Genomic DNA, 13,116 nt, shown 5'->3' with positions numbered 1-13,116 from the left:
ACTTCTCTCTCACACATTGATACCCCTTGTCCCCATTTTCCTCCTCCCACCCCCTACCAATCTTCTTGTTTTCTCCCCTCTGAATTCTATGCTGCCATTAGAAAGAATGACATCTCCTATTGGTAAGGAAATGGAAAGACTTGGAAAAAATCATGTTAGTGAAGTAAGCCAGACTCAAAGGAACATAGGCTCAATGGTTTCCCTCATGTTTTTCTTTTCCATATATTTTTATTCTAATTAATAGAAGGGTTATATTATATTCACCAGATAGAAGGTGCATTACTTCACAAACATTGATATCCTTTCTCATGTCTTGGTCCCCATTTCCCTCCTCCCACCCCGCCCTTCATCTTGTTTTTCCCCCTTCACTATCCTATTTCAAATAACCAAATAAGCATATATACAATATATCAGATAACAAGGTGAAATACTGTAACGATATGAGATAACCAAGAGACAGCAAAAGAGATGAGAGATAACATAGTATCTCCCCATTTGTAAGGAAATGGAAAGACTTAGAAAAAATCATATTAATTGAAGTAAGCCAGACTCAAAGGAACATAAGCTCAATGGTTTCCCCCATTTGTCATAATCAGTAGAAACCTTGGGCTCTCCTAGCAGAGATTTACAATAGAACAAAACCTAGAAACATAAGGCCATATAGTATGATGGTAAATGAAAGGACCTCCAGGATTTAGAAACAAAAGCCATATAATGAGTGGTTTCCCTCATTTGTAATGATTAGTACACATCTAGGACTCTCCTAGCAGAGGATTACAATTGCGCAAAACCTGGTTATTTTGGAGCGAAAGTCTCCATTAACTTTTCTTCCTGGGCTAGTTTGTTTTAACGATCCCTCTATATCTCAGCATCCTGAGTAGCTAGGATTACTGGCATGAGCCTGGTTGATCATTTTTTTTGTAGGTTATGGGACTTGAACTCTGCATCTAGGCATTGTCCCTGAGCTCTTCAGCTCAAGGCCACTGCCCTGCTCATTGAGCCACAGTGCCACTTCTGGTTTTCTGGTGATTAATTAGAGATAAGAGTCTCCCGGACTTCAGTGCTTGGTCTGGCTTTGAACTGCAGTCCTCGGATCTCAGCCTCCTGAGTAGCTAGGATTACAGGCATGAACTCACTGTACCCAGCTCGAACATATTCATTTAAAATCCTGTCCTCTGCTGGCTTTTCTAATGTTCATTGTGGATTAAGAACCCAAACTCTTTTCTCCCTTGGGCTGTATATTATTCTTCTGTGATTTCTTCTGTCCCTCTGGTTTCAATAATCATGATGGTTTGATTTTATACTTGAATAAGAACTATTGATGAATCATGTGAAAGGAGGGAACTCAAGGCCCTTGAGCTTGGTCCTGGCCTCTTGCAGCTGAGAGAGGCCCATCTGGGTTCCAGAATCCAGGTCCTCCATGACTGACTGGGTCAGATACTTCTGTGGGGACTGTGGGCTGAGGAAGTCAGCTTAGGGGATCCTGGAGAAACGCTATCATTCTAGCCTTTCTTCAGAGTTTTTGACAAGAATCAGCAATAAAATAGGAATTGAGATTCCCTTTCCTTAATAGCTGGATACAACTCCCAGTGCAGAGCTACAGGTGGAATGCAGATAAGAGGATGAGTCCTCCAGTGAGTACGTTGAAAGTGGTGGCATTGATCAAAATTTATCGTATTCATATTATTCATATAATGGCGACTCCTTTGTACATAAAAATATTTTTATGATAGGATATACCCTAAGGCTAGTTGATTATGAAAGAAATAAAAGCAGGGCAAGAGTCAATTTGCTATAGGGGATAGACCTTTTTCAGCATGTTTGTTCAGCTTAATTGTCCATAGGAGTTAACCTTAATCATACAGAAACCTTACATGTGAGTAAAATATGAGGCATCAGGAATATAAGACAGCTGGGCACTAGTGGCATGCGCTTGTAATCCTAGCTGTTCAAGAGATCTGAGGATTGGGGTTCAAAGCCAGTCCGGGCATGAAAGTCCATAAGGCTCTTATTAACCACCGGGAAAACGGAAGTGGTGTTAGGGCTCTAAGTGATAGGGCACTAGCCTTGAGCTGAAGAGCTGAGGAACAGTGCCTAGGCCCAGAGTTCAAGCCCCATGATTGATTGAAAAAAAATGGGGGTGAGGTGGGGGATGTAAGTTTGGCCTAGTGGTAGAGTGCTTGCCTAGCATGCACGAAGACCCAAGTTGGATTCCTTGGTACCACATACATAGACAAAACTGGAAGTGGTTCTGTGGCTCGAGTGACAGAGCTCTGGCCTTGAGAAAGTCCAAGGACAGGGCTCAGGCCCTGAGTTCAAGTTCCAGGACTGGCAAAAATAATTTAAGAATATGACAGGTTTATAACCTGTCTTCTTTGTGTATGTGGTGTGTGTGGGGGGAGATACTAAATACTTCTTTTTGTCATGGTTTCCTTCATGGTTACAAATAAGTTGATCTAAAGAGTTAAAGAAACATTTTTGTTCTATTAGTTTAACAGATGCTAAAAGGTACATATCAATTGAAATAAATTAGTATTTGTAATTCATGTTTAAAATAATCTCCATCATTATTACAAATTGACTGCAGTTCATGAGATTAGGTCTTACCATTCAGATGACCAGTTCATTCTATTCAAGGAAGTCAGGAAAGTGTGTGGGCAAAGAAACAAGAACATAGGGAAGCTGACATATCCCCCAGCATGATTTTTGTTTGTTTGTTTGTTTGTTTGTTTGTGGGTTATGAGGCTTGGGCACTGAGTTAGAGTGCTGTCCCTGAGCTCTTTAGCTCAAGGCTACCACCCTACCTGTTGAGTTTCATCCTCACTTCCCGTTTTCTAGGGGTTAATTGGAAATAAGCATCTCAAGGTGCCCAGGCTGGCTTTGAACCAAGATCCTCCTGAGTAGCTAGGATTACAGGCATGAGCCACCAAGTCTGGCTGCAAGTCTGGGATTATTTATTTATTTATTTATTTATTTATTTTGCCAGTCCTGGTGCTTGACCTCAGGGCCTGAGCACTGTCGTTTTACTTTCCTCAAGGCTAGCACTCTACCACTTGAGCCACAGTACCACTTCCGGCTTTTGCTGAGTATGTGGTACTGAGGAATCAAACCTGGGTCCTCATGCATGCCAGGCAAGCACTCTAACCACTAGGCTAAGCTCCCAGGCCCCCAAGTCTGGGATTTTTATAAAGGAGGTACACAGTGACTATCTTTAAGAATATATCCAAACTGTGTCTATGATTTTAGCACATAGAAGGGTAAAGCACAAGAATCTGGAATAGTTTCAAAGAATACAAAATGTATTCATTTTGCCTGCAAAATGTAGATGCCTATTCAGAAGAACTCTTTTTTCATCTCTCACCTCTCTTTTTCTTATGCTAGTACTGTGGCTTAAACTCAGGGTCTAGGCTCTGTCCTTAGCTTTATTGATGAAGGCTGGTTTTCTACCATTTGATCCACAGCTCCACTTCCAGCTTTTTGGTAGTTAATTGGAGACAAGAGTCTCATTGACTTTTCTTCCTAAGCTGGCTTTCAACTGTGATCCTCATATCTCAGCCTCCTGAATAGCTAGTATTACAAGTCTGAGCCATTGGCATCTGACATGGGTCTCTTCATTCATTCATTCATTCATTTTTTTTGGCCATTCCTGGAGTTTGAACCCAGAGCCCAGCTGGGCACTGTCCTTGAGCTTTCTTAAGTTAGTGCTCTACCACTTGAGTCACAGCACAACTTCCGGCTTTTTCTGTGTCTGTGGTACTGAGGACTCAAGCCCAAGGCTTCATGTGTGCTAGGCAAACACTCTACCACTAGGCCATATTCCCAGCCCAAGGTCTGTTGATTTTGATGAAACTGGCATTATTATTTGCAGGATACAAGTATCTTGTGTGCAGTTGATGATATTCAGTTGCTTCTGGATGATCATGTGATAAAGACCCAGACCATGTGTGGATCTGCATTTATCAAGCCAATAGAAGCAGAATGCCGGGTAAGATTAGATGGGGTTGTGCATTTTGTGATGCCTTCTCAGCTCTGGGTTTCTCAGAAGGGAAAAGTTTAACAAGTTCAACTAACAAACAAATGTATTTTCCTCTGAATGGAAAAGTATACACCGAGACTATAATCCAGAAAGGAAATATCAGTCCAAGTAAGTTATAGGCATCCTCAGCTATGGTGGTAATCTTCCAAAAGACAGGGTTTTTTAATATATCAAATTAAATTATATTCAAAGATTAAGAGGTCAGGCATCGATGACTCACACCTGGAATCCTAGCCACTCTGGAGGCTGAGATCTGAGGATCATGGTTAGAAGCCAGCCAAGGCAGGAATTCTGTGAAACTCTTATCTCCAATTAACTAGCAAAAGGTCAGAATTGGAGCTGTGGCTCAAATGGTAGAACACTAGCCTTGAGGAGAAAATCTCAGGGACAGGGTTGGGAGCATGGCCTAGTGGTAGTGTGTTCTCCTAGCATGCACGAAGACCTGGGTTTGATTCCCCGAAACCACATACACAGAAAAAGCCAGAAGTGGCAGTGTGGCTCAACTGGTAGAGGACAGTGCCCAGGCCCTGAGTTGAAGCCCCAGGAATGGGAAAAAAAATCTCAGAGACACACCCCCCCCACACGTTTAAGCATCTATAGGCTATATCAACACAAGATTATGATCTGCATGAGAGAAGAAGGTTCTTTGTTCATTGTTGTACAAGTAGCATAGGCCAAGATGTAGATCCTAGAGTCAGACTATTTGGAATTCATATTCCACCCCTGCCCTGCTTGATTAATTGTGTGATCGGGGGCAAGTTAAAGTTACTTGAACTGTTCTTAGTTTCTGAATCTATAAAGTATGATTATAAAATAATGTCTATCTCAAAGGCTGCTGAATTAAATCTGTATAGATAGATACATTGGTAGATATTCAGTATCATAGGCATAAAACAGCTCAGACCACCACCCAGAAAAGAAACATTATACTCTTCCTGTCTTATCAAAATGTGTACTCCATTAGATCAAACAAATCTTTGCTATATCCACTTTGCCTGGAATAGTGACCAGGCAACGGAGAATCCTCAATACATATTTGTTCAAAGCAATCAAGCGTGTGCCTGGATGGATGGATTCTATCCATTTGTGCACTCACTGGGTCCGTGGTACAGAGTGGCAGCTAATGATTCAGATGTGGAATTCTAAATTTATAGAAATGGGAAGAAAAGCTACTTCGTGTGCAGGAGATTTTGGATGCCTGGTTGAAATGTCAAGCCACTTGGCTCTACCTCGAACCAATCTTCAGTTCAGAAGACATAATAGCCCAGATGCCAGAAGAGGGCAGGAAATTTGCTATTGTCGATGGTTACTGGAAGTCACTCATGACTCAAGCGGTAAGCTTTACTCCTGGCACATCCCACTAAGAGTATGAGATGCTGCACAGATGTTGCCCATTGTGTGCTGCTTTACAAATGTGATATTGTATATGTTAGAAAAATGGAAGAAAAAGGAAAGAAACAAGTTGGACTTGATCTTCCACAGGTAAGGACCATTTAATGCTAGCAAAGGACCAGTAAGACCCCTTCTCACTTGAGAGAAGTCCAGGCTATTGTCTGGGGTGACCTATAGAATCTGTGGGGTTTAGGAGGCAGAGAGGAGGAGGAGACCTCTTCTGCTACTCTGGCTACTCACTCCCCTAATCAAAGAGTCTAGTGTTGCTTGTACAGAGAGCACAGTAAACTATGGGAACGGGGGGGCACCTAGAAAAATTGAGTAGGGGGTGTCAGTCCTTATAGCTGTAATCTAATTTGTTAAAACCGCAAACATGGAAATTTAGGAAGTAAAACCCTTTAAAAAATCTCACCTCTCTTGGGGCCGGGAGTTTGGCCTAGTGGTTAAAGTGCTTGCCTAGCATGCATGAAGACCCGGGTTCGATTCCTCGGTACCACATACATAGAAAAAAGCCGGAAGTGGTGCTGAGGCTCAAGTGGTAGAGCTCTAGCCTTGAGAAAGTCCAAGGACAGTGCTCAGGCCCTGAGCTCAAGCCCAGGACTGGCAAAAAAAAAATCTCACCTCTCTAGAGATAACTATGTTCATTTGGTATTGCTTTATCTTTTCTAATACCATAGAAGACTTTATTTGTTACAGGACAATGCAATAATGTGTGTGTGTGTGTGTGTGTGTGTGTGTGTGTGTGTGTGTGTGTGTATGCATGTTAGTCCTGGGGTTTGAACTCAGGGCCTAAGAACTGACCCTGAATGTTTATGTTCAGGGCTAACACACTACCACTTAAGCTACTTCTAGCTTTTCTTTTTTTGAGTAGCTTATTAGAGATAAGAGTCTCACAGACTTTCCTGCCAAGGCTGCTTTCAAACCGTTAGCCCTACATCTCAACCTTCTGAGTGGTTAGGATTACAGGTGTGAGCCCCTGGCATGTGGCCTGTTTTTATTTTTTTCATTGTTAAAAATCATCTTTAAATAATGACACAAAGGAGTTTCCATTCAACATATCAGTTTATAAGTACATTACCTTGTTTGTTTCTAAAATCAAGTATACTTCAATTGGCATATGCTTAAAAAGAATTTATCTCAGGGGAATGGCTTTTTTCCACTAGTTTACAGGAATGAGGTAAGTGGAATTTATGTGGGCTAGCCAATGGACCTAGTTTTCATTTTGTTAAGTTGTTTTTGGCTCATTCAGACTAGAATGTGTGTCTTGTAGAAATCAAGGGTAGGAAGTGAGTGCAACACGGACTCGCAAAGAATAGAAAACCTAGACACCTTTGAGGAGCTCACAATAATGTGTTTCATGCCTTTGATCTCTCCTCCTCCTCCTCTTCCTCCTCCTCCTTCTCCTTCTTCTTCTTTTCTTTTCTTTTTGGTCGGTCATGAGGCTTGAACTCTGGGCCTGGGCGCTGTCCCTGAGCTCTTCAACCCAAGACTACTGCCCCTGGAGCCACAGCACCACTTCTAGTTTTCTAGTGGATAATTGGAGATGAGTCTGTTGGTCTTTGGTGCCAGGGCTGGCTTTGAACCAAGATTCTCAATCTCAGCCTCCTGAGTAGCTAGGATTACAGGCGTGAGCCGCGGTGCCTGGCTTCCTCTGTACTTTCTCTTATACCTGTTCCAGTCTCTCTGCAGGCTGACTGGCTCTCCCACTCGGCCATACAGTAGAAAATGATTCTCACACAGCTCCAAAGTCCTCTTGTTTAGAGAGTCAGCACAGATCTATAAAGTGTTATGGTCTGAATTCTGCACTCCTAGAAGTGTATGATAAATGAACATTCACCCCAGTAGGATGAGGAGGGGGATTAAGAAGCAGTTAGTTGCCTGGCACTGGTGGTTCACACCTATAATCCTAGCTACTCAAGAGGCTGAGATCTGAGCATCTTGGTTCAAAGCCAATCCATGCAGGAAAGTTCATGAGATTCTTATTTCCAATGAAGCACCAAAAAGCTGGAAGTGGAGCTGTGACTCAAGTGGTAGAGTGCTGCTAGCCTTGAGAAAAGAAAAAGCCTCCCAGACAGTTTCTAGTGCCTGAGTTCAAGCCCCAAGAGTGGCACATATACGTAAAAAGAAGCAGTTAGTTAGTTGGGGGCATCGTTAGTTGATGAGATGGTTATGCTTGCACTCCTAAGGCCAGTCTAAAGAATTTAGCAACCCCATGACTATCTTTTCTTCCCCCCCGGTGGAATCCAGATAAAAGATACCAGGGTTTTGGTGGCAGCTGACCAGCCACGAATGTCTGAGAAGCTTCAAGAGGCCAACCTTCTATTGGATGACATCCAGAAAGGGCTGAATGAGTACTTGGAAAAGAAGAGACTATTTTTCCCCAGGTATTCAATAGGCGATGGTGGCGGCATCGGTGGCTGCTTCCTCCTCCTCCTCCTCCTCCTCCTCCTCCTCCTCCTCCTCCTCCTCCTCCTCTTCCTCCTTTTTCTTCTTCTTCTCCTTCTTCTTCCTCTTCCTCCTCCTCTCTTCCTCCTCCTCCTCCTCCTCCTCCTCTTCCTCCTCCTCTCTTCCTCCTCCTCCTCCTCCTCTTCCTCCTCTTCCTCATCTTTCTACTTCTTATTTTTATTTTAGTTTTTAATATATTTTTTTTGCCAGTCCTAGGGTTTGGATGCAGAGCCTGAGCACTGTCCTTGGGCTTTTTCAAGGCTAGCTCTCCAGCACCTGAGCTACAGAACTACTTTGCCTTTTTCTATGTATGTGCTGCTGAGGAATCAAACCAGGTCTTCATGCATGCTAGGCAGACACTCTACCACTAGGCCACAATCCCAGCCCCTTTGGAATTAGCTTCTTAAATTATATATAGGCAGAATTGCATTTCTGATATTGACTTGGTTTTGATCAATCTATTCCATCCCTCACTCTCCATTCCCCCAGGAGTCAGCTCCTAAGAATGGGCATATTTTCTTTTTGCCAGTCCTGGGGCCTGTACACTGTCCTTTAGCTTTTTCAAGGCTATAGCTCTACCATTTGAGCCACAGCACTATTTCTGCCTTTTTCTATGTATGTAGCACTGAGAAATCAAACCTGGGTCTTTGTGCATGCTAGGCAAGCACTCTACCACTAGGTCAAACTCCTGGCCTGAATGGGCATATTTTTAAGGTCATTATCTGAATGAAGATGAAGAGACTCACTGGGGAGTCAAGTCCACATTTTGACCAACCAACATTGCCATTTCTCTCAATTAAGGGGATGTAGTAGTCATTATTAAGGGCTTAGATTTGGGGGTCATAAATTATTTGTTCAAAGGAGTTATGCCATTTATGCCTGACATCCTAAAACTGCCAGGTGACATTAGAATCACCTAGTAGTTTCTTTCTTTTTCTTTTTTTTGTCAGTTGTAGGACTTGAACTCAGTGCCCGGGCTCTAGAGGTCCCTTAGCTCTTTCACTGAAGGCTAGTGCCCTACCACTTTGACTCACTTCCAGTTTTCTGGTGGTTAAGTGGGGATAACGCTTAGGGACTTGGATGCCTGGGCTGGCTTTGAACCGGAAGCCTCAGATCTCAGCCTCCTGTGTAGCTAGGAATACAGGTGTGAGCCGCCACACCTGGCGGCAGTTTGTTTCTTTTAGGATGGATTTCTCCTGACTTTATCCTAGATCAATTTTATTAAGATCTCCCGGTATTAGAACCTTAGCATGAATTTTTAGAGACTCCCAGATTATCCTAAAAAACAGGCAAAGTTGAAAAAACATACCATACCTAGCCCCAATTAGTGGCACTTTACTTCTAATTCATATTCAACTTACTTAGCAGCTTTCACTTTTTTTTCTTGCTGAAACTATCTTTAACCTTTTATGCCCCAGATGAAAAGTGGGTTTTAGAGAAATCTTTAGGACACAGTTAGTATTCATTTGAGTGTTATCTCCCTCTTGAATAATATAGCCTTGGAGGAAAGAGAAATTCTCAGAAGAGGTCTCAATTACCATTGTCTTTCCTTTTAAAACAGATTCTTCTTCCTATCTAATGATGAGCTGCTGGAGATCTTGTCTGAGACAAAGGACCCCCTCCGAGTGCAGCCACACTTGAAGAAGTGCTTTGAGGGAATTGCCAGGCTGGAATTTACAGACGACATGGAAATTGTGGGCATGATTAGCTCAGAAAAAGAAACCGTGCCATTCATAGAGAAAATCTACCCAGCAAAAGCCAAAGTAACTCTTTTGTACATCTCTTTTTCTTCCTCTTCCTCTCCCCTCCTCTCTCTTGTCCCCTACCCTGTTTCTCTGTAACAGAGCAAGTCAGAAAGCAATGGTTAAACTTTCAGACTCTAATTCTAGATATGGAACAGTGATTAAGGGAAGGAATGCAATCTTTCTTTCTGGGTCTTAGTTAACCTATCTGTAAGATGAGAATAATACTGAAAGTTATGTGACATGCTAAACGTATAGAAGGATCTCAAACAAACTTGACGTAGCAGGCATCAGATCCAAATAACAGATGCTATTTAGATCTCCACATGCCCAATTAAAAGTGTTCTAGCCAGACAATGGTGCCTCATACCTGTTTACTCAAGAAGATACTGAAATCTGAGGATCACAGTTCAAAGCCAGTCTAGGCAGGAAAGTCATTGAAACTCTTATCTCCAATTAATCACCAGTCCTCAAGTTCATGATAACATATATGTGCGCACACACACATACAAAAGAAAGATGGGAGGAAAGAAGGAAGGGAGGGGAAAAAAGAAAAGAAAAAAGGATGAACATTTTCTTGTACTAAGATATGAGGAATTTGGTCAGCCCAGACAGAAAAATCCTTGGGACTTTTATCTCCAATTAATTACCAAAAAGCCAGAAGTGGAGCTGTGGCTCAAGTGGTAGAGTGCCAGCCTTGAGTGCCCTGAGTTAATGCCCTAGCACCAGCACAAACATAAAGAAAGAAGGAAAGAGAGGAAGGAAGGGAAGGGAAAAGAATGAAAAGAAAGGACAAAGAAAGGAAGGGAGAAGAGAAAGAAAGAAAAGAAAGGAAGGAAGGAAGAAAGAAGGAAAAAAAGAAAAGAAAGAGAGAGATAATCCAGTCAGATGGATAGTTTCTTGGGCTATAATCTGAGGATCTTGGTTCAAAATCAGCCTGGGCAGACAAAATCCTTGAGACTCTTCTCTTCAATTAACCAGCATAAAGCTGGCACCAACCTTGAGGAAAACACTGTAGTTCAGGGCCGTAAGTTTGAGCTCCAGTGCCAGCACACACACACACACACACACACACACACACACACACACACACACACACACACACACACACACACCCTACTGACTCCTTCCTAGAAGGAGTAAATCAATGGAAAGCAAATAAAACATCTTGGCTTGGAGAGGTATCAATCCTCAAATCTCCCTCCAGCTTCTGAGAGAGTGAGGGTGGGGGAGGAGAGGGAAGGAGGGGAATGGAGAGGAGAGTAGGCAGACGACCCAGAGTGCTGGGTTCCTCCCACAGTGCTTCCCCTGGGCTTTGGCTGACTTGGCCCCTTTCTCTCTCTGACTTGCCTTGCAGGGAATGGTGGAAAAGTGGCTACAGCAGGTGGAACAGATGATGCTGTCCAGCTTGAGGGATGTGATTAGACTTGGGATTGAAGCCTATACCAAGGTGAACAAGCACCAGAGTGTACACATGTGACAAGATACTGATACTGTAAAGGAAACTCTCATTTTGCCTTCTTCTGAAGCACACCTTTCTGCACCTCTCAGTCTTTTTACTTGGAATAATGAACACACTTCTAGTGAAATGTTTGCTGTTGGCAGCACAAGATTCAAGAGAGGAGGTTTTACTGTGGGCTGCGGGCTCATGCCTGTACTCAGGAGGCTGAGATCTGAGGATCACACTTGAAGCCAGTTAGGACAAGAAAGTCCATGAGACTTTCATCTCCAATTAACCACCAAAAAGCCAAAAGTGGAGTTGTGGCTCAAGTGGTAGAACACCAGCCCTGTGTCAAATAAAATCCTGGGGACACTACCCAGGCTCCAAGTTCAAGCCTCAGTACTGGCACCAAAAAAATAAAATAAAGAGAAATAAAATAAAAAATAAAGAGAAAGAAAGGGTTAGTGATAAGGTGTGTTTGATTGCTACAGGCTTGACTTTTCAGTCACATGATGGAAATTCAGTCAATTCGGCATTGGCTCTGTAATTCATTAAGTCCCCAAAGGCTAAAGAGAAACAAGTGAGACACAAGGCCTCGGAGGAAAGAATGGGTCACAACTCTTTAGCCAGCCTCTAGCAAGGTTCATAATGCATATTGAGTTCCCTTCCCCCTCCAAACTTTTGTTTTTTCTTGATAACCAGAACTGGGGCTTGAACTCAAAGCCTCTTGCTCTTGTTTGACTTGTTTATTCAAGGCTGGTACTCTACCACTTGAGCCACATTTCTGGCTTTTTGGTAATTACTTAGAGATAAAATCTCAGTTTTGTCTGCCTAAGCTGGCTTTAACCAATGTTCCTCAGATCTCAGCCTCTTGAGTAGCTAGGATCACAGGCGTGAGCCACCAGCATCTGGCTTCTTACCTCTGCTTTTAATTGTCTCTTCTTACTTCTGGGCCCCTGTTCCCATTCTTGACTCCCTTTCATCCACCTTAAATGTATTTAATTGATACTTTCACATTAACATATTTAGGACCAACCTTGCTTGTCTCTCACAGTGAAAATTGCAAACCAATATTTTTTTTCTTTTTTTTCTCGCTTCTGGGGCTTGAACTATGGGCCTGGGCACTGTCCCTGGACTCTTCAGCTCAAGGCTACCACTCTACAACTTGAACCACTGCACCACTTCCAGTTTTCTGGTGATTAATTGGAGATAAGCGTTTCACAGACATATGTGCCTGGGCTGGCTTTGAACCATGATCCTTAGATCTTAGCCTCCTGAGTAGCTAGCATGACAGCCTAATCATTTTTCTTATAATACATTCTAAATAAAAATTGAAGGAAGGTAGGCAGTGATGCTTACATCTGTATTTCTAGTTGTACAGTAGGCAGAGATCTGTGGGTGAGATATAAAGCCAGCTTGGGCAGAAAAATCACAGAAACTCTTATCTCCAATTAATAAGCAAAAAAACCCCCTGGAAATAGAGGTATGGCTCAAATAGTAGAGTACCAGCCTTGAGTGAAAACAGGCAAGCCAGAGAACCTAGGCCCTGAGTTCAAGTCCTAGCACCAGAAAAACAATTAAAATTTCAAAATAGATGACATTGTTGGTATTTTTTTCCTTTTTATAAGCTTTAGGGAGGAAGACATACATCAGCAATCTCAGAAATGTTAACTCTTATATCTGAGGGTGGGGGTAGGATTTTGTTTTCATTGTCAGTGTTCTGCAGTGAAGTGTGGCTTTAGAAAGTCCTCTTCAATCTTCTACAACGTGTGGTCCTACAGCAAGCTTATCTGGGCCTTCCTAGGTTCCTCGAAAATCCTGGGTCTTGCAGTGGCCTGGCCAGGTAGTGATTTGTGTCTCCTCAATCTTTTGGACCAAAGAAGTATCAGATGCCTTGGAAAAACATACCCTACCAGTAAGTAGGCCATCCATGAACCTTGCAGAGGAGATCCGAATGTCAGGATTTGAATAATGTGTAATTCAAACAGCCCTGTTCTGTTTTCTAAACAGCAACAAGTAATAATTTGAACCATGATATCACAGAAGCACTGAGTTCTCAA

At 42.6% G+C, this 13,116-nt stretch overlaps 1 protein-coding gene across 1 annotated transcript in view; it reads left to right on the top strand.

Moving 5' to 3' along the window:
- The window catches only part of Dnah3 (dynein axonemal heavy chain 3), a 180,918-nt gene that overhangs the window by 70,864 nt on the left and 96,938 nt on the right, over window positions 1-13,116 (top strand). Inside the window, exons 21-26 of the mRNA XM_090357818.1 lie at window positions 3,869-3,985; window positions 5,191-5,370; window positions 7,676-7,812; window positions 9,435-9,636; window positions 10,973-11,065; window positions 12,861-12,971. Of these exons, the coding sequence (XP_090213944.1) occupies window positions 3,869-3,985; window positions 5,191-5,370; window positions 7,676-7,812; window positions 9,435-9,636; window positions 10,973-11,065; window positions 12,861-12,971 (840 nt within the window). The remainder of the gene's footprint in view (window positions 1-3,868; window positions 3,986-5,190; window positions 5,371-7,675; window positions 7,813-9,434; window positions 9,637-10,972; window positions 11,066-12,860; window positions 12,972-13,116) is intronic.

Source organism: Megascapheus bottae, chromosome 25 (genome assembly GCF_031878675.1).
Source record: "Megascapheus bottae isolate mThoBot1 chromosome 25, mThoBot2.hap1, whole genome shotgun sequence".
In the NCBI taxonomy this organism is placed as follows: domain Eukaryota; kingdom Metazoa; phylum Chordata; class Mammalia; order Rodentia; family Geomyidae; genus Megascapheus; species Megascapheus bottae.
The sequence above is the reverse complement of the archived record's forward strand: the minus strand, read 5'-3'. Positions and strand labels throughout refer to the sequence as shown.